The sequence below is a fragment of the Mus musculus genome, chromosome X (assembly GCF_000001635.26).
Source record: "Mus musculus strain C57BL/6J chromosome X, GRCm38.p6 C57BL/6J".
In the NCBI taxonomy this organism is placed as follows: Eukaryota; Metazoa; Chordata; class Mammalia; order Rodentia; family Muridae; genus Mus; species Mus musculus.
Window position 1 is genome coordinate 139,531,353 of NC_000086.7, and position 26,472 is coordinate 139,557,824.

General features: G+C 37.6%; 1 protein-coding gene across 3 annotated transcripts in view; it reads left to right on the forward strand.

Moving 5' to 3' along the window:
• Radx (RPA1 related single stranded DNA binding protein, X-linked) overlaps window positions 1–23,232 on the forward strand; it is a 74,218-nt gene extending 50,986 nt beyond the window's left edge. For all 3 annotated transcript variants that reach the window (NM_175326.6, NM_001346522.1, NM_001358686.1), the window contains 4 exons: window positions 366–427; window positions 11,584–11,874; window positions 13,675–13,842; window positions 22,051–23,232. In NM_175326.6, the coding sequence (NP_780535.1) occupies window positions 366–427; window positions 11,584–11,874; window positions 13,675–13,842; window positions 22,051–22,172 (643 nt within the window). In that variant the 3' untranslated portion in view covers window positions 22,173–23,232. The remainder of the gene's footprint in view (window positions 1–365; window positions 428–11,583; window positions 11,875–13,674; window positions 13,843–22,050) is intronic.
• The last annotated feature ends 3,240 nt before the right edge of the window (window positions 23,233–26,472 follow it).

Genomic DNA, 26,472 nt, shown 5'->3' on the forward strand with positions numbered 1-26,472 from the left:
TTGTAGGACAGGAAAAGTGACTGTTTTACAGAACTGTTGAATAAAAACAGGAGAACAAACAAGGTCATTGCACTTATTTTGAAATTCCCATACGATAATGACAATGTTTGCATCTTTAGTTTGTCTATAATGAAGTTAAATGTTCTTTTTTATAATAAAATTTCACAACTCCATCGGAGAGTTTTCAAATACATGATGTATGCAGTTATTGGTAATTAGGGTTACATTTAATGTATTACTTTAAGAAATATATGAATTAAATTATTGAATTAAAATAAATTCTGAATAGACTCAATTAGGTTTTTCTCTTATCTAAGTCTCGTCTTTTATAATTTGTGGTTATCTTATTTTCTTATCATTTGCAGGGTTCCTGTTCCTCAGCCGCATTCTTCTGCACAGATGAAAGGAAGCAAACACAACACACCAAGTATGTTCACTCCATTGTGTCTTGATGTTTTAGTCATTATCTCTTACAAAAGTTGGTAGAACTCTGTTGCCTACACATTAGTATTTGATTTCATTTTCCAGCATTGTGTTATAGCTCCCATAAGCAACAGATAAAGCTTTTTCATATTGGTTTATGTCATCATTAAAAATATTGAAAAGTGAATGCAACTATAATAATTGCTGCCAGAGCCTGGGAATAGAAATATAAGCATGGAGACAGGATGCTTACAAGGTATCAGGGTACAATTAAGAGGACTTATTTCTACTGTTCTATAACACATTAAGGCTAGTAGAGTTGACATTTGATTGTACATACCTAGAAGAGATTAGAAATGGATCCAAACACAAATGCTAAGGTTATGAGGTAATAGATGTTCCAGTTACCCTGCTTTCACCATTATACATTGTATATACATATATAAGCATTTTATTCCACCCCATAAATGTGTATAATTGTATGTTTAACTCATTTTTAATTAATTTATCTGAATAGCTACCAAGTATTGAAAAGGTAAAATGTGCTTTAAAGAGGGATTCACCACCAACATAGAGATGCTATTGGCTCGAAGGAATAGTTTAACCCCGATACAAAGCAGAAAACACTGACAAGCAGAAAAGAAGGTTAAGGTTGATGCCTCCAGGAAGAAGGACAGATGTGTGTGCAAGGGAACTTATCACAATCTCATCAGAGTCTTATGACTGTGGCCATGTGCTCTGTGCTCATGATCCTATCTGCTGCTGAGAACTGCTCTTTCTACGAAATGAAATGTTTATTTCTAAATATTTAGTACATTTTAAACCCAAAAGGAACGTTTCAAAGCACAGCAACTCCCAAAAGGAAGAAAAGTGTTCAAGGAGACATTTTTGCCACATAAATTTGTATAGCATTATTCAGGTGCTCCTAAAATGTAGCCAGTGTGACTACAAAATGAAAGCAGTTTCTTCTGTCTTAAGAGTGACTTCTATCAACATTTTTTGTCTTAAAGTTTTCTCTTCGATGTTTTTTTTTTCTACTGTCCATAAGACTATTAGGTAGGGACCACTTGTATTAATAAATGACTAATGATGATGTTCTTTAAGAGGGAAAGTAATTAGAGAAATGTTCCTTTGGTAGCAGCAAATATGGGTTTTAGTTTTAGCAGAAGAATGTTTAAGTAGGTTTAATTTTAATTGGCAGGCAGAATAAGTAAATCCAAGTAAGTGTACTTTGGGACGTTTTGTTCATTTGTTCATAATTGAGCACAGAGGGTACTTTCAAGGGAGAAGAAGTTGAATACAGTGTTCTAAGCAAGTGCAATTTCCTAGCCTGTTGACTGGATTAAATTTAGGGCTGGCTTCTGAAGTGATTTCAGAGTGGAATTTAGACCTGGTAAGATACCATTAGAATTATTTGGTTTAAATGGAGTCTTTTTCCATTAATTAATTTATTTATTCACTTTACATCCTGGTCACAGCCCCCTTCTCCTCCTAGAGCCCCCTTCCTCCATACATACACCTTAAGTCACTGCCTTAATCCAAGGGATCATCTATCCAGATTCAACATTTTAGCCCTTTACCTCCATCTTGGCTTTTGGTGTGTATTTTATTTCAGCTCTTCACCCAGACAAAGGTGAAGCTAGCATTTTGTTTCTACTAGCTTCTTAACTGTGACTTATCAGTAAATGGTACCAAAGATTTTGGTACAGTTTTTATTGATAGCTACGTGATATGAAATGCTGGGTTTGGGGTTTTTTTTTTGTGAATATATATATATATATATATATATATATATATATTCTGATGTGTGTGATAAGTATGTGCAGTTGCCTATGTGCTATGGCATGTGGAACTCAGAGCATAACCTTGAATGCCAGTTCTCAACTTCCACCTTGATAAAGCCGATATGTACACCAGGCTATGTGGGTTCTGAATATCCAAGATTCTCCTGTTTCTGCCTCCTATATCCCTGTAGAATCACCTAATTACCTGCTTTACTTGGTTCATAGAATTTGAACTCTTCATATTTCTATGGGAAATGTTTTACCCCATGACCAAAAGCAAGTTGGGTAGGAAAGTGTTTATTTCCTTTTATAATTTGTAATCTATCATCCAGGGCAATTGGGGCAACAACTGATGCAGAAGCCATAGAGAAATGTTGCTTAATGGCTTGGTCAGCCTGGCTTCTTAAAGTACCCAGAACATCAGTTTAAGGGTGGCACTACCCAAGCTGATATAGGTCCTCCCACACCATCATCATTCAAGAAAATGCCCTACAAACTTTCCTACGATCCAATCCTATGTTCTCAAATAAGATGCCTTCTTCCCAGATGGCCCTAGCTTGTGTCAAGTTGACAAAAACCAAACACTAACAACAAAATCAATGTTTAAATAGTATTTCCAAAGGCTGTTAGCATAGCTCAGTAATGGTTCTAGTTTGCTGTCTGTTGCTCTGATAAGTGTCAAAACCCAAAGAAACTTAGGGAGGAACAGAGAAATAGAAATCTTACAGGTTATAATCCATCATGGAAGGAAGCCAGGGAAATAGCTCAAAATTGGGACCTGGAGGCAGGCATTAAAGCAAAGATGAGGAAGAAATGCTGCTAACTATCTCACTTCCTTGCTGCTATTCAGTACCTTTCCTGCAACAGCTCAAACCTACCCAGGGATGATACCTGAGCCTTCCTAAATCAAGTAGAGAAGAAGATGATGTCCCACAGACAGGCCTGAAGGCCAGTCTTGTCTGACTGTTTGAATTTTTCCACAACAAAATTAAGTTTAAGCTATTAAAAACATTTTTGTAGCAACGACAAACGTAAGTTTAGAAATAGAGAAGTCTGATTGATGAGAATATTGATAGTGTGTTAGTCTTTGTTTACCCAGTTTCTCTATTGCTTTAAGGAAGGTAAAAATGGGCTTGAGAGACTTGTTTCCATGAAATACCTAATTAATTCATAAACAATAAGTAGAGTTTTGACAAATTATCAGCTATATAGGCAAAGATTAGTTTTTGCACAAGCTCAAAAAGAAGAAATTTCATATAACGTCAAAATAGAACAAGGTGGTTTTTTTTTTAGTTGTAGGGTACTCATCCTAAAGAGTACTTAGACATGGGTTCTAGCCAATACAAAGTCTTTATTAGCCAGTGGATGACTACTCTGGGTATTCAGGATCTCAATGTAACACCAAGCCTTTTTCCGGGTGAGTTTTTAAGCACAAAAAATCGATGCCCTGGGTCGACATACTTCAGTTAACAAGAACAGTTAGCCAGAAGCAGAACTACAGAAGCCAAGAGGCAAGGTTAGCACGGTTAGAGACTTTCGCAGAACTATGGACTTTGATGGATTGGGTCTTTGTTTTAGTTTTGGCTGATTGTGCTGTCTATGTGCTGAGTTTTATAGCCTGGGTGGCACTTCTATCATGGAGTCAGTCAGTGTCTGGGGGCCTGTTATAGTTTTGGTGTGCTACATCAAAAGCAAGAGGCAGAAAGTAGTCTAAGTAGTCAAAGGACTAAATCAGTGAAGGACATACTATGCTATAGGAAGAATCTTGTAATCTAGACACCAAAACAAAGAACTCTGAAGATAATAATTAGAAAGAGTCGCATGGTTTTCTTTTCCCAATGATTTCCAAATGTGGATGTGATGATGAGTCCAGGAATATATAGTTGTGGTTATAAAAATGAAGAACAAGAAAAGAAATGAGACATAACTTTGAAAATGTAACTGATCTAGATGTTGATAGAAACCGAAAGTAGGGAAGCCATGAGCCAGGAAAGCTACCTCCTTCTCAGGTCCCCACACTTTGTCTCAACTGGAAGAGACTGAGAATTCCATGAGAGGTTAGCAACTATGTTCATTTGCAAGGGTCAAACTAATGAAATACCATAGTCAGGGCTTAGAACAGCAGACATTTTTTTTTTCCACACAGTCTGGAACTAAAAGCTATGGAGGTAGGTTTGGCTTCTTCTGAGCCCTCTTTCCTCGGCTCATGAATGGTCTTCTTGTTTCTGTGCCTAGAATTATTATAGCTGAATCATAAGACAGTTCTATTTTTGTGAACATCCTCAGTGAGTTCCACACTGGCTATATTATAGTCCCACCAAAGAAGGGTTCCAATCCCCCATTTTTATAAACATTTGTTGCTTAGTTTCTTTTTTAAATTAAATATATTTTTAAATTATTCATTATGTTGGCCCTGTAGGTTTTTGTTTTTTTTTTTTAAAGAAAATTCTGCTGTAAAGCACATTTTTGTGCTGGTCAAGCTGGTTCTTGCTTGCTTTTGTGTTTCTTTCTTTTGTCATGCCTTTCACCCATTTTGTTCTAATGGGTCTCATTGTGAAACCTAGGGCCATTCTTTCCCCAAGCACCCTTGCCTTCCCTTCCTTTATAACTGATAACATCAACTCTGGTCAGCCTAGTGTGGACGCACCTGTTCCCTAGGCCCAGGTTTTCTTAGCTCAGTTCCCTTTGTGCTCCTTAATGGACCTCCCATTTTGCTGACTCTCTTGCTACCTTCGCAAAAATACCATTAAAGCTCTCAACTGAAGTCTCTTTTTCTGCAATTGCCGCCCCCTCCCGCCCCTGCGGGTTCATTTGTTTGATTTTTATTATTGTAGTTCTTCCTCTTTGATATTTTGACTTTGGTTCAAGTACTGTTTCTCTGGTTTAATTTTGATGTTTTCCTATATTGCTATTATTTTTATATCTCGCTGCTTCTGAAAACAGTAACAATATGAAATATGGTGCTATTAAATACTGTGGGTCATGAAAACATGGAAAAAGTGAAAATTATTCAAACAGCAAAATATAAAAACAAATAAATCCACTTTCTCCCTTGTAAAGTTTTAGCTTCTTATTAATAGAAAACTGAACATTTAGAATATTATGATTCAGTGACTATAGAAATCAGCTTTTTCTTCCTCAAAGGGCTTGCTCCTTTTTCCCCCTAAACTATAAATGTCCCTTTTTTCTACCTAGTAACTTCCTCAAATTTTTGGGAGAAACTCATTGTATGTAGCTACACAATTCTCCGTTCCTTAATTGTGTCCCTCTATTGTCCTGACAGACATTTCCCCGAACTACAGAAATTACAATGAAATACCACTTCTCCCAACCATGGCTGATTGGCTCTGTGCTGTGCCCATCCTTCAGTGCTTACCTGGACCTCCCCAGAGCCTTTGGAGCAGCCTGAAGTGAAAGTTGAAGGTCTCAGGTCTTTTCTGAATTTGCCACTCAGAGGGAGCCTGCTCCCAATTACCTAAGATGATGTATGTGTGATTTGAATTCACCAGTTTCAATCCCAAAATTTCAAACTGCTTTTTCCTCTGTGACTTTAAACAACTGACTCTTTATCTCAGTTCCAGTCTCCTGATTTAGATTTCTACAGGTGGTTTATCCACCACACTGTGCTTTTAAGGCATGCCAACTGCCTTTTCAGCCTTAAGTTAACTTACATGAACCAGAGATTAGGACCTTATTTTGTACTTCAGGTATGCCCTGCCAGGTTAGAAGAGATCTAAATTGGTCTGGGAAATGGCTCAGTGAGTAAACTGCTTGTATCAGAATGGAGACCTGAGTCTGAATCTCTAGCTGTGTAAAAAGCTTGGCGTGGCAGCTTGAAGCAGTAAGCCCCAGGGTGGAACGGGGCAAAATGAGACTAAGATACCCTTATCTCTTAGAGTTGCTGGCCCACCAACCAACCTAAAAATAAAGTAGGTTTGGTGAGGCATCCTGTCTAAAAACATAAGATGGAAATCAAAACATTGATTTTCAGGGTTTTTTGTTTGTTTTATTTTGTTTTGTATTTTTCCTTTTTGTGTTTTTGTTTGTTTGTTTCTGAGTGAGAACCATGAAATTGGAAGGCGAAGATAATCTGGGAGGAACTGGGGGAGGTGAAGAATATTATCAAACTATCTTGCATGGACAAAATGTTAATAAAAAAAATTCCACTAAGGTGGAACGCAAAGAGAAAGATAGCTGATGTTGACCTCTGCCCTCCACACACACATGGGCTCACACACCCCATCAGCCGCCCACAATCTAAAGAACACAGAAAGCTACTTCATAGTTGTATAAGGTGTCCAGAACCAGGGTCCCACACAGTAAACCCTGGCTTCCTTCTGTACCTTCCAATCCTGCTGTACCTAGGGAGGGCCAGAGCAAAGGCAATTAAAAGTCCATAAAGCTTTCCTGCTGTTTTAAAGTTGTCTGTATCTGGACTAAGTGTTCACGTGATCACTCTGAACTCTTGTCACAGCTTTCTTGCCCAGTCAGTTCTGACAATTTCTGTTTAATTTTTTTTAATAATTAAATGTTTTCTTTATTTAATTACATTTTTGGAGTCAGAAATTCCACCCTATTCTCCCTGCTCCAACTTCTCAAGTGCCCTACCCACAGCCTCATATTATTTATTTAATAGTGTACACACACATATATACACACACACACACACACACCCTGCTGAGTTCATTTGTGTTACTTATATGTATTTGTGATTAGGGCTGACAATGAAAGGGAGACTCAGTCTGGAGTTTTGCTTTGTTTTGTTTGTTCCTTGTTACCTGCTGAGGGACACGAGCTCTAACACACTTGCTGTGCCTGTTTTCTAGACGCTTATAAAGTTTTCTTGTTTCTTGATGGTATCGGCTACTGGTCCAATGCTGAGGTCCAGAAGTTCATATGATTTTATATTCCCTTCTTTATTCATTGCCTGGGAGGATAAACAGCTCCATAAGGAGACAGTTCCTGGCTTAGAAGGTTATGTAGATGTGTAGTTCATTTTTCTTTCTCAGTGTTCAAAGTAATGATTTGGATCCCGAGAACCCTGCAGAAGTAACCAGTTGTGGGGTAGATTTGTTGCTGTCTTGGCTTGGTTTTGCTTCCTTTGTTTTTTTTTTTTTTTTTTCATATTCACTGTCATTACTAGTGACACTGCCAGGGTTAATGGGTCAGAAATTCTTCATGTATGCTTATGCTGTTCATATGACCCTAATGATGTATGACTGTCGTAGGACGTTTTGGAATTTTTCTAATAGCTTGGCAGCATATTTACAAACTCCTCTTGAACATTCTTTCCTCAGACATGAAAGCAACCATCTTCTCCACAGCTATATTGGTTACCAGTTATAGTCAGGGCATTGTAGGCTTGCAAATATAGCTGTCTAGTTATTTCTAAGCCCCCGTGGTAGGTAGAACTAGAAAAGGTGCTTGCTTCCCTTACTATTTATTAGGTATTTAGGTAATGCTAAGTCAAAACATTACTTTACCCTTATACTTCTAATTCAAATAAACAAATGTTTTCACATTCAAGATTAAAATATGTATTCCTCTGTAAGAACACAAGCTCTGTGCTTCCTCTTTCTGTAATCAACCCTGAGGTGACCTATGAAAGTGGTTCCCTGCTCCCTTGACCCAGAAACCCCTATAAAATCACTCAAATCAAGGACTGCAAATCTTTGTTTACTTTAAGAACATCCGGGAAACTGCCCTGGCAACCAAGGATATGTATATCTGAAAAGCCACCAAGGGATAGATCCACTGGTGAGACATAAGTCCTCATTATTAAATATCCTCTCAATGAATCGAACCACTAGATGCAAAAAAGCCTTCAATATCTGAGCCTTTGGGTACATAGGAAAACTGTAATACCTACCACAAATTGAAAAGGCTTTTTAAATGTTTTAAAGGTTTTTTGGCAGTTCTTTTAGTTTTAGGGTTTTTTTTTTAATCTTTTATTTATTTATTTATTTATTTATAACTGCAGACTTCATTCCCCTCCCAGTCTACCCGCCGACTGTTCCACATCCCGTACCTCCTCCCCATCCTCCTGTCTCCACATGGATGTCCCCACCCCCAACCCCCCACCCCACCTGATCTCTAAACTCTCTGGGGTCTCCAATCTCTTGAGGGTTAGGTACACCTTCTCTGTCTGAACCCAGACCTGGCAAGTCCTCGTGTATTGGGGGGCCTCCTATCAGCTGGTGTATGCTGTCTGGTTGGTGGTCCAGATCTCAGGAGTCCAAGTTAATTGAGACTGCTGTTCCTCCTACAGGGTCACCCTCCTCCTCAGCTTCTTCCAGCTTTTCTCTAATTCAACCACAGGGCTCAGCAGCTTCTGTCCATTTGTTGGGTGCAAATATCTGCATCTGACTCTTTCAACTGCTTGTTGGGTCTTCCAGAGGGCAGTCAAGCTAGGTCCTTTTTTCTGAGTGTTCCATAGCCTCAGTAATAGTGTCAGGTCTTGGGACCTCCCCCTGAGCTGAATCCCACTTGGGCCATGTCGCTGGACCTTCTTTTCCTCAGGGTCCTCTCCATTTCCATTCCTGCAATTCTTTCAGGCAGGAACAATTATGGGTGAGAGTTTTGACTGTGGGAAGGCAACTCCATCCCTCACTTGATGCCCTGTCTTTCTGCTGGAAGTGGGCTCTACAAGTTTCCTCTTCCCAAGCCGGGTGGTGGTGGCGGCACACGCCTTTAATCCCAGCACTTGGGAGGCAGAAGCAGGCAGATTTCTGAGTTTGAGGCCAGCCTGGTCTACAGAGTGAGTTCCAGGACAGCCAGGGCTATACAGAGAAACCCTGTCTCGAAAAAAAAAAAAAGTTCCCTCTTCCCAATGCATTTCATCTAAGGTCCCCCTACCTTTTAGTCCTGAGACTCTCTCACCTCCCAGGTCTCTGGTGCTTTCTCACTTATGCCCTTCAGCTTGTTAACCTTTTTGAAATCTGTTGATTTTATCTTGGGTATTCTGTACTTTTTTGGCTAATATCCACTTACCAGTGAGTACATACCATGCATGTGCTTTTGGGTCTGGGTTACCTCACTCAGGATGATATTTTCTAGTTCCATCCATTTGCCTGCAAAACTCAGGATGTCATAGTTCTTAATAGCTGAGTAGTATTCCATTGTATAAATGAACTACATTTTGAAACAACCCAGATGTCCCATGACAGAAGAATGGATACAGAAGATGTGGTTCTGTTTGTTTTAAATGTATACCTACTGTTATAGCTTGATAACTTGTAACATTTCTTTCTGCATGGTTCTGTTGTAAACTAGGTAGATATTGAAGTTCACTTCTTGTATTTTATTGCTTAGGGATTGGTTTCTTTAAATATATTTAAATAATGCTCATTTTATAATTTGGCTAATTGTTGGCATAGTTCCAAAATTAACTATACCAAAGAATATATATTTAAAGAATTTTGGTTTTCATAATGTCCCCTGTCTCCTATTCCATCACTGTGGATAACTGTTTTTAAATATTTTTATTTTATATGGATGGTTGTTTTGCCTTCATGTATGTGTCAGATCCCCTAGAGCTGAGATTACAGACAATTGTGAGATGCTGTGTGGGTTCCGGGAGCCAAACCTGGGTCCCCTTCAAGAGCAGCCCATGCTCTTAGCTACTGAGCCATCTCTCCAGTCCACATTGATAACATTAATTTGTGTAGTGGCATGTCTTTCCTTTTTTTTAATAAGATAAACAAATATATCTTTTGTATAGTAATTCTAGTAGTGTTCAAGCTAAGTATATAAAATAGTTCTAGTTTATTCTTCATCTCATTTTTAGGAAAGCCTGAACTCTGAATAGATTTTTTTCCCAATTTCCTTTGACAAGTAGTTATTCCCAACCTGTAACTGCCATTGTTGCCTGTACTTATTTCATATTCATTTGTTGGGAACATATAATTCAAGTAGGAAATTATAATCTGAGGTTACTAAGATAAAAATATAGAGCAAGGTTTGGAGGGGAAATTTTATAAAACATGTAAACCCTGGTATACCCTGTTAGTCTTTAGTAATACATTTTTTGTGGGTACACACATGTATATATGGGTGTGTGTGTGTGTGTGTATGTGTGTTAATTTGTGTTTGTCTATGTATGTGTGAGACTTATTCCTACCAAGTTCATTAATATAACTTTTTATAATGTAAAAGATACTTTTAAAAGATCAAAAGACTATAGGACTTGTTCATGCTGTGGGAATGTCCGATAAGGTTTGGGTCACCTGAGTAGTTAATTGTTGCTTGTTGCTGCTCATCTTTTCCTTTTAGACAATGTTATCATAGCACTCCTGGAACTCAAAGTCACATGTCTCATGCCTCAGCCTTTCAGTGCTTTCTTATGCTAGGACAGGAATCAACAGCAGGATGTAAGCCACTGCAGAGAAGCAACTTGGCAAACTTGGTTAACTTAAAATTACAGTTGCTCATTAAGTAGCTTGCCTTTGACTGTAGAAATGACAACATGAGAGTCTTATTTTTTAAATCTGTTTTTTTGGCTGGCCGTGGTGGCGCATGCCTTTAATCCCAGCACTTGGGAGGCAGAAGCAGGCGGATTTCTGAGTTCAAGGCCAGTCTGGTCTACAGAATAAGTTCCAGGACAGCCAGGGCTATACAGAGAAACCCTGTCTTGAAAAACCAAAAAAAAAAAAAAAAAAGAAAAAAAGAAAAGAAAAGAAAAGAAAAAAAATCTGTTTTTTTTTTGTTGTTGTTCTTATTTTAGCATGAATGTGTCTTTACTTCTTTTTTTTCTATTCAATTTTTTTATTGGTATTTTCCTCATTTACATTTCCCAATGCTATCCCAAAAGTCTCCCATACCCACCCACCCCCACTCCTCTACCCACCCACTCCCACTTTTTGGCCCTGGCGTTCCCCTGTACTGGGGCATATAAAGTTTGCAAGTCCAATGGGCCTCTCTTTCCAGTGATGGCCAACTAGGCCATCTTTTGATACATATGCAGCTAGAGACAAGAGCTCCGGGGTACTGGTTAGTGCATATTGTTGTTCCACCTACAGGGTTGCAGATCCCCCCAGCTCCTTGGGCACTTTCTCTAGCTCCTCCATTGGGGGCCCTGTGATCCATCCAATAGCTGACTGTGAGCATCCACTTCTGTGTTTGCTAGGCCCCGGCATAGTCTCACAAGAGACAGCTATATCTGGGTCCTTTCAGCAAACTCTTGCTAGTGTATGCAATGGTGTCAGCGTTTGGAAGCTGATTATGGGATGGATCCCTGGATATGGCAGTCTCTAGATGGTCCATTCTTTTGTCACAGCTCCAAACTCTTCCTCATTAATCTGTCCTCTTTAATGGAGTGAATGCCTCGATACAGCCAGTCTATGGGCCAGCCGTGCCTATCTCATTGTGTTTTGAACAGGTCAAGAAAGTTCAACTGCTTATACCACAGGGAAGTCCAGAAGAATCACAAATGATCGATGGGAGAGTCAGCTGTGGCAAGATAAGAAGTTTAGCTTGAGAGACCACCTACATTATGGTCACGTGGATCCTGAAAGTATTCCACGGAAATTTATTTTGGAGCATGAAAAGTTTCTCACTCAGCAGTTTAATTCTCAGCCTGCAAAATACATACCACCAGAAGGAAAGCCCCCCAAACTTGATGAATTTCAGAGCGCCCGAAGCCTTGGACATTTTGAAGTAACCATCCTAGGTAGGTGAACTTCTTGTCTATTATTCTTGAGCACTATTGATTTAATGTATTTTCATATTTAAATTGATTTAATGTATTTTCATATTTAAATAGAGTTAGAAGTTGCTTTTAAAAAGTATATAAGCAACCTCTCCCACATAGCAAGTCCAAGGGGGGAATTTCTGTTTGGCTCAAACTAAATGAAGGGAGCGCTGATTCTGATATAAAATAAAGCTCAGATTGTGGGCTTTTCAACACGGACAATTTTCCTTGGAAAATTGGGAGGATGTGAGTGTAGGAACTAACAGAGCTTTTTATCCCCCATGACTAAACTGACTACTGCCTGCTGATCTCTGTTCCTATAGTGTCAATGCTAACTTTTGTCCCGCAACACTTTTTTACTATTATCTCCTCGGCCCCTTCTTTCCTGCTCTCTCACATGTAAATATGCATGCAGTAAAACATATAAATATCCACTGACAATGAGAGATTTAATTTTCAGATGCTCTTCACTAGACTGTGGCGCTCGATGTCTTCAGGTCCTTAATCAAACTTAGTTTCATAGCCAGGAAACAAAAGTCAAGCCAAGATTTCCCATACGTCACATAAAGTAACCATAGAAACAAAGAGTCATAGAGAAACGCGGGACTGAATGTTTTTCTTCCTTTTGCGCTCTACAGATTGATTGAAACAGATTGACTGTACGTCTCAGCTGACTCATATGTAGTTGTCACTTTTTATTAGCTTTGGCTATGAGTCAGCTAAAAGCAAGAATAGGGCAGAAGGAACACAAATTTGTCACACTGCTCACCAGATTGAATCAATGTTAGAAGTGTGCTATTTTTATATAAATGTTATCTTACCTGTTTTCAAGGATGGTTTACAGGCAAAAGATGAACCTTTTATGGATTTTAAAAGAAGAATAGAATGAAGGTATCACTAGATCCATAGAGATAACAAATTTCCCACCATTTGGCAGTAATTTTCCCTGAGTTTTCTGGCATGGAAAAAGGGCATTCTTTTATTTGATTGCATATTTAATTTTAGAGCTATAGGAAGCTTACATACCTTCAAGTCGCACACTCAGGCTGAGTACAAAGAAGACCATGATTAAAAATCAGTTTTCCTGGGCTGGAGAGGTGGCTCAGTGATTAAAAGCACTGACTGCTCTTCCAGGGGTCCTGGGTTCAAATCCTAGCAACCACATGGTGGCTCACAACCATCTGTAATGGTCATCTGATGCTGTCTTCTGCTGAGTCTGAAGACAGCGACAGTATAACCAGATATATGAAATAAATCTTTTTTTAAAAAAAATCAGGTTTCCTGAGTTTCTCAACCACTTTTGTTTCAGAGAAAACAAACATTGAATATTGGAATAGTGTATTTTTAATTCAAATCAAATTCAACTCTAAATATACCATGTAAACTTATTATATAATTAACATGGTTGCAAATGTGTTTTTATCTTCATCTAGATTTATTTTCTAAAGACATGAAAATACATCAGAGATAGTTGATTCCTACCTTGTCCTTGTATATAATCACTTATAACAATGAGGCATGGCTAAGTAAATCCACAAATGAATATATTTCATTGATTTTATAATCCATAAATTCTGCTCTTTAATGGTTTAACATAATACAGAGGTAAAGTATATAAAACTCATCATGCAATTGAGTTTAGTTCCCAGTATGTCAACAGGTTTTCACAGGGCTCAAACTATTTGGCACATGTTAGGTAGGATCAAACCAGGAAACCCAAAAGTAGCAAAATATGTTAAGCCTCTGAACTTTTAATAACATGTGGTCTTTCTCTCACAGGTTTGAACCATGAGATTGCGATCGATGTTGCATTTCTACCTATGTATTCTCCAGAAGATGTTCAAGCATCGCAAATAGATACATTTTTGACTTGCATGAATTTCAGCTGTGTGTATCCACCAGCAGCACCTCTCAGTGGAAGGTTGCCAGATCCCAAGGCAGTTGCAGGTGACTGTGGTTTGTTTGTTTGTTTGTTTGTTTGTTTAGTTTAAAAAAGTACTGTAAATGACCCTAAACTTTTCTGATTTTACCTTAACTCATTTGATATGTGGATTCCCCTAGAACTTAAACTTGACTGTGGCTTTTAAGTAAATTAAGTAGCTTGTTTCTACTCCAGTGAGACCTAAAGGATATTTTACAATTGTAATTACTTCATCAGGCTGACAGCACGTCCTTTATCCTTTCCTGTATGATTGCCTCGAATTAAAAAACCCAAGTTGAACTCTGCAATTATAGGTGTCTTGGCCATTCTGCTGTTTCTATTCCTTGTCCAAGTGATAAAGCTTCTAGTTGTTTTCATTGAGCTCAACAAGATAATGCATTTGAAAGAGCATTTAAGAGAGCCATTTATTGCAAGTTTCTGGTGGGTCCTCTAAGCCGATGGAACTCTAGAATCTCTGTTGATTTTTGAGCATGTCTTATGAATCCTCCCTGATGATATAACTTGACATTCCTCATTGTGCAAACTGAGTTTGAGTATCGAATTTTATGAGATTCATAAATTTTCCATGTAGAGATGATTTGTTAATTAGCTTGCAATATCATGTTCTATATCACAAGTCCTTGGGCTCTCAGTGGTCCTAAATGTCTTAACTAGTTGAAATATTTCTGTACTCTTATTCTTCTTTCATATCTCATCTACCCTGTCACATGCTTTCTGGTATATGCACATGCAGTTCTTATACAATTGTAGGTCAGAGTTCCCACTTATCTGCTCATTGCTGGTGCAAGTATTCTTCCAGGCACCATTAGCGTGGTCACATGAGAAATACCTGGTACCGGTCTGCCAATTAGTTAATATTTGGACATGAAGGACACAAATCACTAAAGGAGAAAAGCAAGGTAGTAACTAAAGCAAAATGATTCATTGTCAGCGGAGTAGCACATTTTTAGGATACAGCAGTAATAATAATGACAGAGTTAACTCTGTGCTGATCACAATGCCTGGCCTTTCAACTAAGCCTCATAGAGAACCTGTCAATGTGAACACTGCTATCCCCTATTTACAGGCAAAGTACATTGAAAATCAGTGTCTCACCAGCATGAATAACAGAGCTCTAATTTGAATCAGAAAGTTTGCCTGATTCCAAACTTTTCCATTACTTTCACAATTCTAGCATGAGAGATTAAAATAGGCTTGGTGATATAAAACAGTGGTTCATGGGATAACACTGGTGTCATCTTTTAAACACTATAAGTTGTTTTCTTTTTAAGCGCAAAAGCTATGCACATGAATTATTTAAATTTTTTAACAACTACAGAAAAATCCTGGGTAAAAGTGAAAGTTTCCCTCAGGTCTTCCCAGGTCCAACCTTTCCTACTTATTTATAACATGTTTTTATTCGACAGCGTATACTAATTACAATTTCTATCGAATAAATGCATATAAATTATATTCTATAGATATATTTTTATAATCCGCTTTTCCCCCTATAACACGCGTTGGGCATTTTTCATACTTGTATAGCAAAGAGCTATTTCATTCTTTTCAGAAACAAGAAACTACTCCACTGTGCTGTACCAGAATTTGCTTTAATGATCCCGTATTGAAGAGTTTTTTTAAGACTGGTTCCAACCAGTCAAGTCACCCTGGTTAATACCTTTTACCCCAAAACTCAGAAGGCTAAGGTCCGAGGATCTCTGCGAGTTTGAGACCAGCCTATCTATATAGCAAATTTTAGGCCAGACAGTTCTAGAGATCTTGTCTCAATAGTTTGTTTTCAAATTATTTTTCTGTTGCTAAATAATACTGCACCAAGTATGCTGGTGTGTGTGTGTGTGTGTGTGTGTGTGTGTGTGTGTGTGTGTAGACGTGAAATCTTTGTATAATTATACAACTACATCTGTAACATCAATTCCAAGAAGTCGGTGACTCAAAAGATAAATCCATTGAAAACTGTAGTAAGTATTGTAAAGTTGTCCTCCAAATGGCTATATTAATTTATTTGGCACCAAAGCAAAGGTGATATTTCACTCACACCTTTGTGAATCCTAGGTATTACTGGGCTTGCTGATATTTTGCCAACCCTTGGGCCAAAAGTAACACATTTTACTTTATTCTTCTTAGTTATTTTTGATACATTGATTTATTTGTAGGGGACTCATTCCATGCCAAGTAGGTGGAAGCCAAAAGACAACATGCAGGAGCCAGGTTTTTCCTTCTACCTTTTGGTTCCAGGAAAAAACACAAGTGGGCAGACTTGAAAGCAAGCACTTTGCCCACTGAACCGACTCACTAGCACAATATGTCTTTATCTTAAAACATAAAAACCCTTGTTAGCCAATCATTTATTTTTGTCTTTTCTAGAAACTTCACTTGCTAGCATTAAAAAAAAAAACTTTTTCCTATGAATGTTATTCATCTTATTAACTGGGGTTGTCTTTTCACATTGAAAAAAATACCCCTCATTTTTAAAAAAGACTTTTTAAAATACCCTTTGTTATATATTAAAATTTTTACCCAGTTTGACATTTATTCAAAGGGAGGCCTGCCTTGATATATAAGTAATTTTATTCTTAAGTAATTAAGTATATCATGATTTGTGGTTCTTCATTTTATGTCATATTTAAAGGTATCACTGGTTCCAAAGTATAAAACTACACTATTGACTCAGGGAGATGGCTCATCCGTAAAGTGCTGGCTCTACAAGCTTGAGGACTTGAGTTCAGATCACTAGCATCCATGTAAAATATGGGCTTGGTGACAGAGGCAGAGACAGACAGATCCCTGGGTACTTCGTCAGCAAGTACCAGGCTCCAGTGAGAGAACCTCACAACGTATTTTGGCTCAAGAGGAATGACACCTAAGGTTGACCTCTGGAGACTCTATAGACACATGCACACATATGCACATGTACATACATATACCAATTCATTGTTTTGGAGATACTTTTATAGTCTTCTCTTTCTTCACATAGATATTTTTATTATGATCAAATGCCAGAAATTTAAGCAGTAATTCACATTTCCTCTTCTCCCCACTACTTAGTAACCAGTTTACTTTCTCTATGCATTTGCCTATTATAGATATTTCATTCAAATGAAATCATACAATACTTTCCCTAGTATATCTGGTTTGTTTGACTTAGTATAACACTTTTAGGGTTCATCCATGTTAGAATATGTATCAATATTTCATTCATTTTATGGCTGATTTCTCATTGTATAATATATCACATTTTGTTTATCCATTCATCTGTTAAATTTCTAGAAATTTAGCTTATCTCCAACTTTGGATATTGTAAGTAATTCTGCTACAAACAAACACACACACACACACTATATATATATATATACATACATACATACATATACATATATGCATGTCTTTGAATCCATAGATTCAAATAGAATTACTGAATTATATGGTATTCTTTTTAATTTAATTTTTTTGTTGTTTTTTCGATACAGGGTTTCTCTGTGTAGCCCAGGCTGTCCTGGAACTCACTCTATAGACTAGGCTAGCCTTGAACTCAGAAGTTTGCTTGCCTTTGCCTCCCAAGTGCTGGGATCAAAGGCATGCACCACCACTCACAGCTTTAATTTTATTTTTACTCATTCACTTTATATCCTGCTCACTCCATCCTTAGTCCTTCCCCCCACCCCATATCTCCTTCTCCTCTGAGCCCATGAGCCCCTGGATATCACCCTATCCTGGCACATCAAGTATCTGTGAGGCTAGGTGCATCCTCTCCCACTGAGGCCAGACAAGACAGCCCAGCTAGAAGAACATGTCCCACAGACAGGAAACAAAATTTGTTAAAGCCCCCACTATAGTTGTGGAACCCACATGAAGACCAAAATGCACATCTGCTGCATATGTGTGGGGAGGCCTAGGTCCAGCCTGTGTATGATCTTTGGTTGGTGGTTCAGTCTCTGAGAGCCCCAAGGGTTCAGGTTAGTTGACTCTGTTGGTCTTCCTGTGAGTTCCTATCCCCTTAAGGACCCACAATCTTTCCTTCTACTCTTCCATAAGAGTCCCTAAGTTCCATCCACTGTTTGGCTGTGGATGTCTGCATCTGTGTGAGTTAGCTGCTGGGCGAAGCCTCTCAGAGGAGAGCCATCCTAGGCTCCTGACTACAAGCATAACAGAGGACCATTAATAATGACAGGGATTGGTGCTGCCCATGGGATGGGCCTCAAGTTATTGACTGATCTTTCCCTCAATCTCTGCTCCATCCCCCATTCCTGCATTTCTTATAGACAGGATAAATTTTGAATCAAAAGTTTTGTGGGTGGGTTGGAATCCCTGTCACTTCATTGAGGTTCCTATCTGGCTAAAGGAGGTGGCCTCTTCAGGATCTATATCCCCACTGTCATCCCCATTTATTCTTGGACAGCTCCCTAGTCCAAGTCTCTGTCTTTTACTGGAGATGCCCCCTACCTCCCCACCCCTGTCAGTTGCAGATTTTAAATGGTATTCTTTCGTGTAAGGTTTTAAGGAACAGGCCAAACTGTTTTCTATTACAAGTATACTTACTCTTCCACATATCCATGAGCCATGTATGAAGATTCTAGTTCCTCCACAGCCTAGCAACATTTGTTCACTTCTTATTGTTTTGTTTAATTTATAAATAATTACACATTTATTTTTTTAATGTCATGGCATGAACACATGCACATTCACTATGGCACATGCCATCTGTGCCATAGTATATATGTGAGGGTCAGAGGATGACCTGAACGAGTTTTCTCCTACTTTGTTGATTCCAGGGATCAAACTCAAGTAATCAGACCTTCCCCACATACCCTAATTTTGTTGTGTTCTGTTTTGTTTAGAGCTGTACGAATGTATAAGAAATGGTACTCTTGTGAGTTTAGTTCTGCATTTCTCCCTATGACTAATGATTTGAGCATCTTTTCATGGACACATGGAGAACTTTCTATTCAAGTACTTTGCTTATCTCTTAATTTTTTTATGAAATAAGTTATCATTAATATGACTTTGTTCTTACAGTTTAAAATTTTAATCCATTTAGAATTCATGTGGAGGATAAAGTAATGATTTAACATATATTTTACAAATGATCAACCATTTATCACACATCATTTAACAAATCTTGCTAATATGAAATCTTGGTATCATTTTAATCATAAAGTTGGATATCCATATATACACCTATATACCCACTTGAAAATATTATGTTAATGTGTCTATTGAACATATCTATAGCATAATACTAGGAAAGGGGATAACATTTAAAATGTAAATAAAGAAAATATCTAATAAAATTTTTTTTAAAAGAGAGAAAAATGATTCTCTGGGTAGTCAGGGTCTCCCATATTGATTTCAAGGACAAGAAACACTGCACTGCATTATATTGTAGGTTGAACTGTAGCGCAGTTACAAAGCAGCTCTAAGTCACAGTGACTGAGCACAATTACAGCTTCTTTCTTGCTCAAGTGTTGTGCAATCAGTCAGCAACTCCCTTCTCATGAACCAACTCCGCTTGCTTCCTTGTTGCTAACACAGCAGGAGCAAATGGCTTCTAGAGTTGTGAAGGCAAAGAAAAAATAGGGGACAAATTCGTTTTTATTTACTTTGGACAAGAAATGATGTATCACTCCAACTCATATTCCCATTTGCCAGAACTGCGAACACGATACCAGTAAACTACAAAGACCAGGATGCTTTCTCTTCCCTCGTGACCAAGAATAGGAAGCACTAGGAACACATGGGGCTTCCTTCATCGTGTCTACTTTATGCACGTATTTTCCTAAAATATGTAATTCTAACAACTTCAAGCAAATTTACAAAAGTCCTTTTTAATAAGTAAAATCCTATAGTCTTTTTCCAAAAGGCTTCTGTGACATTATTAATATCTTAATTTTATAATAGAGGGTTTTCTTTAATAAAAAACTTAATGCTATTTTAGTGGCTTCTGTGTGTTAGTGACCATTCTAAGAGCTTCATATCTATTTCATCTGCAAGACAGTCTATGATATACATGCTAGATATGCAAATTTGAGAGTAACTTGTCATTTACTCAAAGTATAAGATAACTGATGAAGTCAGCCAGAGAGAACTCTTCAGTTTTATGTTATAGATGGTATGTAAATATATTTTAAAAGTCACTATATGATAACTTTGGTTTGTTTCAGTTAGCATCAAATATAAAGATCTTAGAAATTTTTTAAAGTATTTGGATTAATGTCCTTCACACTTAAAGAAGATAATTATATAGTATTAGCATTTATTGGCCATACTCATTGTTTTTTCACAAATTCAGTTCATTCATTAGGGTGGTTTTTTATTAATATTTTTATTAGGTATTTTCCTCATTTACATTTCCAATGCTATCCCAAAAGTCCCCCATACCCTCCCCCCACTCCCCTACTCACCCACTCCCACTTTTTGGCCCTGGCATTCCCCTATACTTGGGCATAAAAGTTTGCAAGTCCAATGGGCCTCTCTTTCCAGTGATGGCCGACTAGGCCATCTTTTGATACATATGCAGCTAGAGACACTGGGGGTACTGGTTAGTACATATTGTTGTTCCACCTATAGGGTTGCAGATCCCTTTTAATTTATATGTCTAGCAGAGGAGGCTGTTGAGATATTGAAGCTTGAGCTTTTATATATCCCATCTAAGGCTCATTTGATTGTCTTTGGCATGTTGTGTGCTTTAATTAAATAAAAAAATGAAACACAAACAAAAACAAATGAAGTCCCTGGACTTTAGTACAGTATTTGTAGCATAAAAAGTGAAAAGCATACACCACGAGGCCATATGTGTGGATTAAATCACCATGTAACTTTGTTATTTCTCAATGCTTTTATTATTTTGTATTTAAAACTATTGTCATTGAATTCTGTTTTCTGTTTACCTTAATAGTAGTTGCCTAGTGTTTTGATAGCTTCGATAAAATATGAGAGTCAAAAAAAATGGAAGAAAGCAAAGCAAACTATTTCTCCCTAAAGTTTTCAAATTGGCTTTGTGCCACAATACTTCATCATGTAACCAGGCCATTTGTAATGCTGCCTTGGACTTTACTTCCTCCTGAAGTCTGCCACAAGTGGATGATCATAGTCTTCTGAGGCCTTCTCAGGCCATGTGGCAAACCCCTGGGTGTGTGTCTGGTTGTCTTGCACAAGATCATTTATAGGAACTTACTCCCTTATATATCACACTTCTCAACTTCTTGCCACCCTGGATATTCAGTCTATTGCTCGTTCTAATGGCACTTGTATCACCAATACTATATATTACATGCTTTTAAGAGAAACCTCTGTTGGAAGGCCACCACAGCTATGAGATCACATGAAACTGGGTAGAACAAAAGCAAGCTATATGTCTGTCGTTGAGGTAGCTTTCAGAGAGAGCAAAACACAATGGAATCAGTGAGGATAAATCCTGCCCTGGTCCCTTTAGTCTAGCAAATTCATCCAAAGATGAGAACTTCTCTGCTTATGGTTGCTAGTCATCTGGAGTGTGAATGGTGGTAAGCAGGCAGTTTAATGCTCCCAAGGACGGACACTCAGAGCACAAGACAATAATTTCTTTCTTCGTGAATATTTGTCCTGATTTTTCTAAATATTTTTCTAAGTTCTGCAATTGTGTATATATGGACTCTGAGAATTTTGCCAAATTACATACAAATTATATGCATGCTTAGAAAGACAGAGATCTGAAATATCCTGCTATGACTTTTTCATAAACGTTCATGAGAATATACTAAGCTGTATTAGTTCTGAAAAAAATACACTTTGAAAGAATCCCTAGCAACATGCATATTTACCTATAAACATGCACAGAAATGAAATCAAAATTCATAAGATACATTGATTGTTTGCTTTGCATTTGTAGATTTCTTTCAAAATAACAATTCCCTATAAAGATAAAATAACTCATCTTCGTGCTTCTTTGAAACCTAAGATGTTTGTTTGTGACCTTTAAAAGATGTAGATTTGCTTTACTTCACCCATAAAAAGAAAGAAACCCAAATATTCTCAGAGATGTGTGTAAGAACATTAGTGACTGTATCTATAGGCATGTTCTCTGTCTGGAGAAACTGGGTAAATACATGTAATGAGCTAAAAAGTGTAAGGATGCCATTAATACTGTAAGGGAAACAGTCATCAGTTTGTATGAGTCTAAATCCAAGTAAATATTTAACTATTTTACAATACTTACGATCTGTTTTTTGCACTTTTAGGTGATATTGTAAAGGCAGCAGCTGACCTGGATAGAGTCCACATCATTGGTATCTTGGATATCTGTAATTTGGGTAACAATAAAGTGGAAGTCTGTTTGCAGAAAATTTATACTCCAGAATAGGCTTCTTAAAGATTAGTAGAGAAAGTAATTACAGGTTATATACAGTATACTGCTTTAGAGAGAATTTGTTAATTTGCTTGGTATTTTCATCAGAATATTACATGACCTGGAAAGTTAAGTGGTTTTCAGTTCATCTTGTATTTGGCACTCTCACTTCATATTAGATTCATTATTGAAAAAAAGTCATCAAGTCAATTTTATGTGTCAAAAATTATTTCACTTGTATGTGACTATTATCTTAACTTGTAACAATTTATGTTTTACAGTTCCTTTTACAAAGTGTATTTTTACTCCAGTGTGTCTTGGCTTACACAATTTAACAGCTTTCTGATTTTATTCACATACAGTGATGAATCTTGCATTGCAAATTCAAAGTCTAAGTTAACAGTCTCCTAAAGTGACCACCTACATTTCTTATAATCCAGGTAGTTCCTGTCATGTCCACACACACATGGATTGTAGTGATCCAATTGCCCCAGTCTCCCTGCATTTGCTATTAAGTGAATATGCTGAACTGTCATAAAATTTTTTCAACCCTTTATTGTGATTTCCAATGTCTTGAAGTTTTAAGTGTTTTGACCAGTGTGTAATGTTAAATTCAGAGGCTACAGTATATCTACATTCATGTGGTGTTCATTGGTAATTTCAGTATATGTAATGTGATTTTAGACTGTGAAATTTTATCTCACATTAATATCTGAAGTGCTTGTATTAAAAGTAAAGAAAGGTAACTAAGGGAATTTGTTTCAGTCTGGTTCTCCACTTACTATACTGTGTTTTCAAGGTAAATGGTCACTCTACATTTATAAACACAGGTCTGATTGTACTTGAGGTATAAGAAAATCTATGAGGAAACAAGATTTCCCTATAACCCTATAATTTTGTGATGTCATGTGCTGTACAGTTTTAATGTGGTGAGCAGCCTAAGAACTTAAAGGTGTACGGTATTTTGTTTATAAAGATGTTCAGATTTCTTAGTAACTGTATTAAATGGTTAATTAAAACTGTGAATTTTTGTGTAACTAGTTTCAGAGTGTTATTAAATATGATAAAATGCAGTAAGTCTTTTGGTCTCCTGTCTCATTTTGAACATGGTTCACGTGTGTCCTCTATACTGAAAGGCTATATATGTGCTTGAAAGTGATCCAAGATGATTTTCACATGCAGGTTTGAATACTGTTGTTTTCGAATGGAATTTGGGGTTTGGGGTTAACTTATTACAATTTTAAAAGGGCAATTTAATGTTAGAGCCACATCCATAATGGGAAAATGTTAACTGAAAACCACAGGCAAAGATAGAGAAACTGTGCACAAGTATGATTTCTGTTCTTATATTGAATAGAAAATAACTTTTCCAATTTTTTGAGTTTTTTTCTTTTTAATTTTAATTTTTTACTTATTCACTTTAATCCCACTCAGTGCTCCCCCTCCCAGTCACCCCATTATAGCCCTTTTCCCCATACCCCCTCCTCTTCTCCTCTGAGCAGGTTTCCCCCTACGACCCCTTTAAACAACTTCTCTTAGAAACTGATATACCAAGGGCTATAGGGCTGGAGAAGTGACTCTGTGGCTGAGAACACTTGTGACTCTTGCAGAAGTCCAAGCACTCACATGTTGATTCACAACCCTCTGTAAATCCAGTTCCAGAGTATCTATCTTCTGATCTCTGTAGGTACTAGACATGCATGTGATACACAGACATATATGTGGGCAAACATCAATACACATAAAATAGCATCTTTTTTAATTGAGAAATTTATATTCTAGAAATACATTTGTTTAATTTCAGAGTTAAACACCCATTGTCCCATTTTTAGTTGTTGCAGAAGGAACATATTTACAGTGGCTGTTTCCCAAGGAAAGTAGCTAACTGCCATCAGGAGAATATTAATTTCAAATATACTAACATGAGGCCATCTTCCAAGAAACAAGTCAGTTGATAAATGACAAAATACGATAGTATTTAAGGACCATAGTCTCACCATAATTTCTATTTCTGAATAGCACATGAGATAGAGACATTAAAAATACTTGGGTAAGATATTGAAGTCCTAATTTGAAAACATGCTGTCTGCCAAACATATATTTATACTTTATTTTTATTTTAATTATATGGGGGTAGGAGGTATGGGCACATGTTAGTAAAGGAACCTGCACATGTAGAGTCCAGAAGAGAACATCAAATTCCTTACATTGGAGTCACAGTGCTCACTCTTCATATTGAGATATCTCTCCAGCCCTCTACCAAGTATATTTTTAAAAATTTTTTGTTGGACTGATCCTAATTCATTTTGCTCATATATAGAAAAGGGTATTAAAGAACTTTGAAATTCATATTTGGTGATGATGACCAGTATTGTTATGGACTAACAAGTATAACCAAATTATTATCTTTTCTTTTAAATTGATCTTTAGTTGAGCATGCAATGGCATGGGTTTCCTTGTGGCATCTCATTTGTTCTCACTCGGTCTCCTTTCCCCACAGCTCTTCCTTCTACCTCCTGCTACCTTCCTGCTAATTCCTTTACATTGTTCCATCTTCTTTGTTATATCCTCCATTATTCCTCAATTCTACCTCCCTTAAGATCTTGTCCTACATCTCATGATTCCCTTTCAGTTTCATGACCTACACACACACACACATACACACACAATTGTAAATACTGGTTATACATGTAAGAATAATCGTGGTATTTTCTGCATTTAGTATATTTGTTTAATAATTTCCAGGTGCATTCATTTTCCTGAAAGTGTCAGAATTTTATTTTTCTCCATGGCTGTGTAAACTTTGTTGTATGTATGTACCACATGTTCGTTCTTCATTCATCCATTAAGAGATACCTAGGATGGGTCCATTTGCTGGCTACTATGAATTGTGCAGCAGTAAGCCAGGCTGTGCAAGTATCTTTGAATGTATACCCTAGAGTGTTATATGTGGGTCATGATCATTCTATTTTTATTGCTTTGAGAAGGCAAGACTTACTTCCATGCTGGGCACACAAGAATTACATTCTTACTACTAGTAAGTAAAGGTTCCACTTGTTTTACATCCTTGCCACTATTCATTGTCATTTGTCTTCTTGATGGAAGCCATTAGGGCTGGGAGAGCTAGAATCTCCCCATAGTTTTAATTTACGTTTTCTTGATGGCTGAGGTCTGTCAAAAATTCTTGAGCATTTACTTTCCATGTCTGTTTCTTATTTTGAGAACTAACTATCCAGATTATTAACTAATGCATGGGTTGGTTGCTTTGGCTTTTTGGTGTTTAATTTGCAGTTCTTTATCTTAAATATTGGTGCTCTGCTAGATGTATAGTTAGCAGAGAAGTTCTTCCATCCTTAGGATGCCATTTTTGAGCCTTTTTTTAATTAGATATTTTCTTCATTTACATTTCAAATGCTATCCTGAAAGTTCCCTATACCCCACCCCCCCACCCCCGCCCTGCTCCCCAAACCACCCACTCCTGCTTCCTGGCCCTGGCATTCCCCTGTACTGAGGCATATGATTTTCGCAAGACCAAAGGCCTCTCCTCCCATTGATGGCTGACTAGACCATCCTTTGCTACATATGCAACTAAAGACACAGCTCTGGGGGGTACTGGTTAGTTCATATCTTTCTTCCTTCTATAGCGTTGCAGATCCCTTCAGCTCCTTGGGTACTTTCTCTAGCTCCTTCATTAGGGGCCCTGTGTTCCACCCAATAGATGACTGTGAGCATTCACCTCTGTATTTGCCAGGCACTGGCAGAGCCTCTCAGGAAACAGCTATATCAGGCTCCTGTCAGCAAGCACTTGTTGGCATCTGCAATAGTGTCTGGGTTTGGTATCTGTATATGAAATGGATCACCAGGTGGGGCAGTCTCTGGATGGCCTTTCCTTCAGTCTCTGCTCCACACTTTGTCTCTGTAACTTCTTCCATAGGTATTTTGATCCCCATTCTAAGAAGGCACGAAGTATCCATACTTTGGTCTTCCTTCTTGAGTTTCATGTGTTTTGCAAATTGTATCTTGGACATTCTAAGTTTCTGGGCTAATATCCGCTTATCAGTGAGTGCATATCATGTGTGTTCTTTTGTGATTGGGTTACCTCACTCAGGATGATATCCTCCAGATGCATCCATTTGTCTAAGAATTTCATGAATTCATTGTTTTTAATAGCTGTGTAGTACTCCATTGTGTAAATGTACCACATTTTCTGTATCCATTCCTCTGTTGAGGGACATCTGGGTACTTTCCAGCTTCTGGCTAGTATAAATAAGGCTGCTATGAACATAGGGGAGCATGTGTCCTTATTACAAGTTGG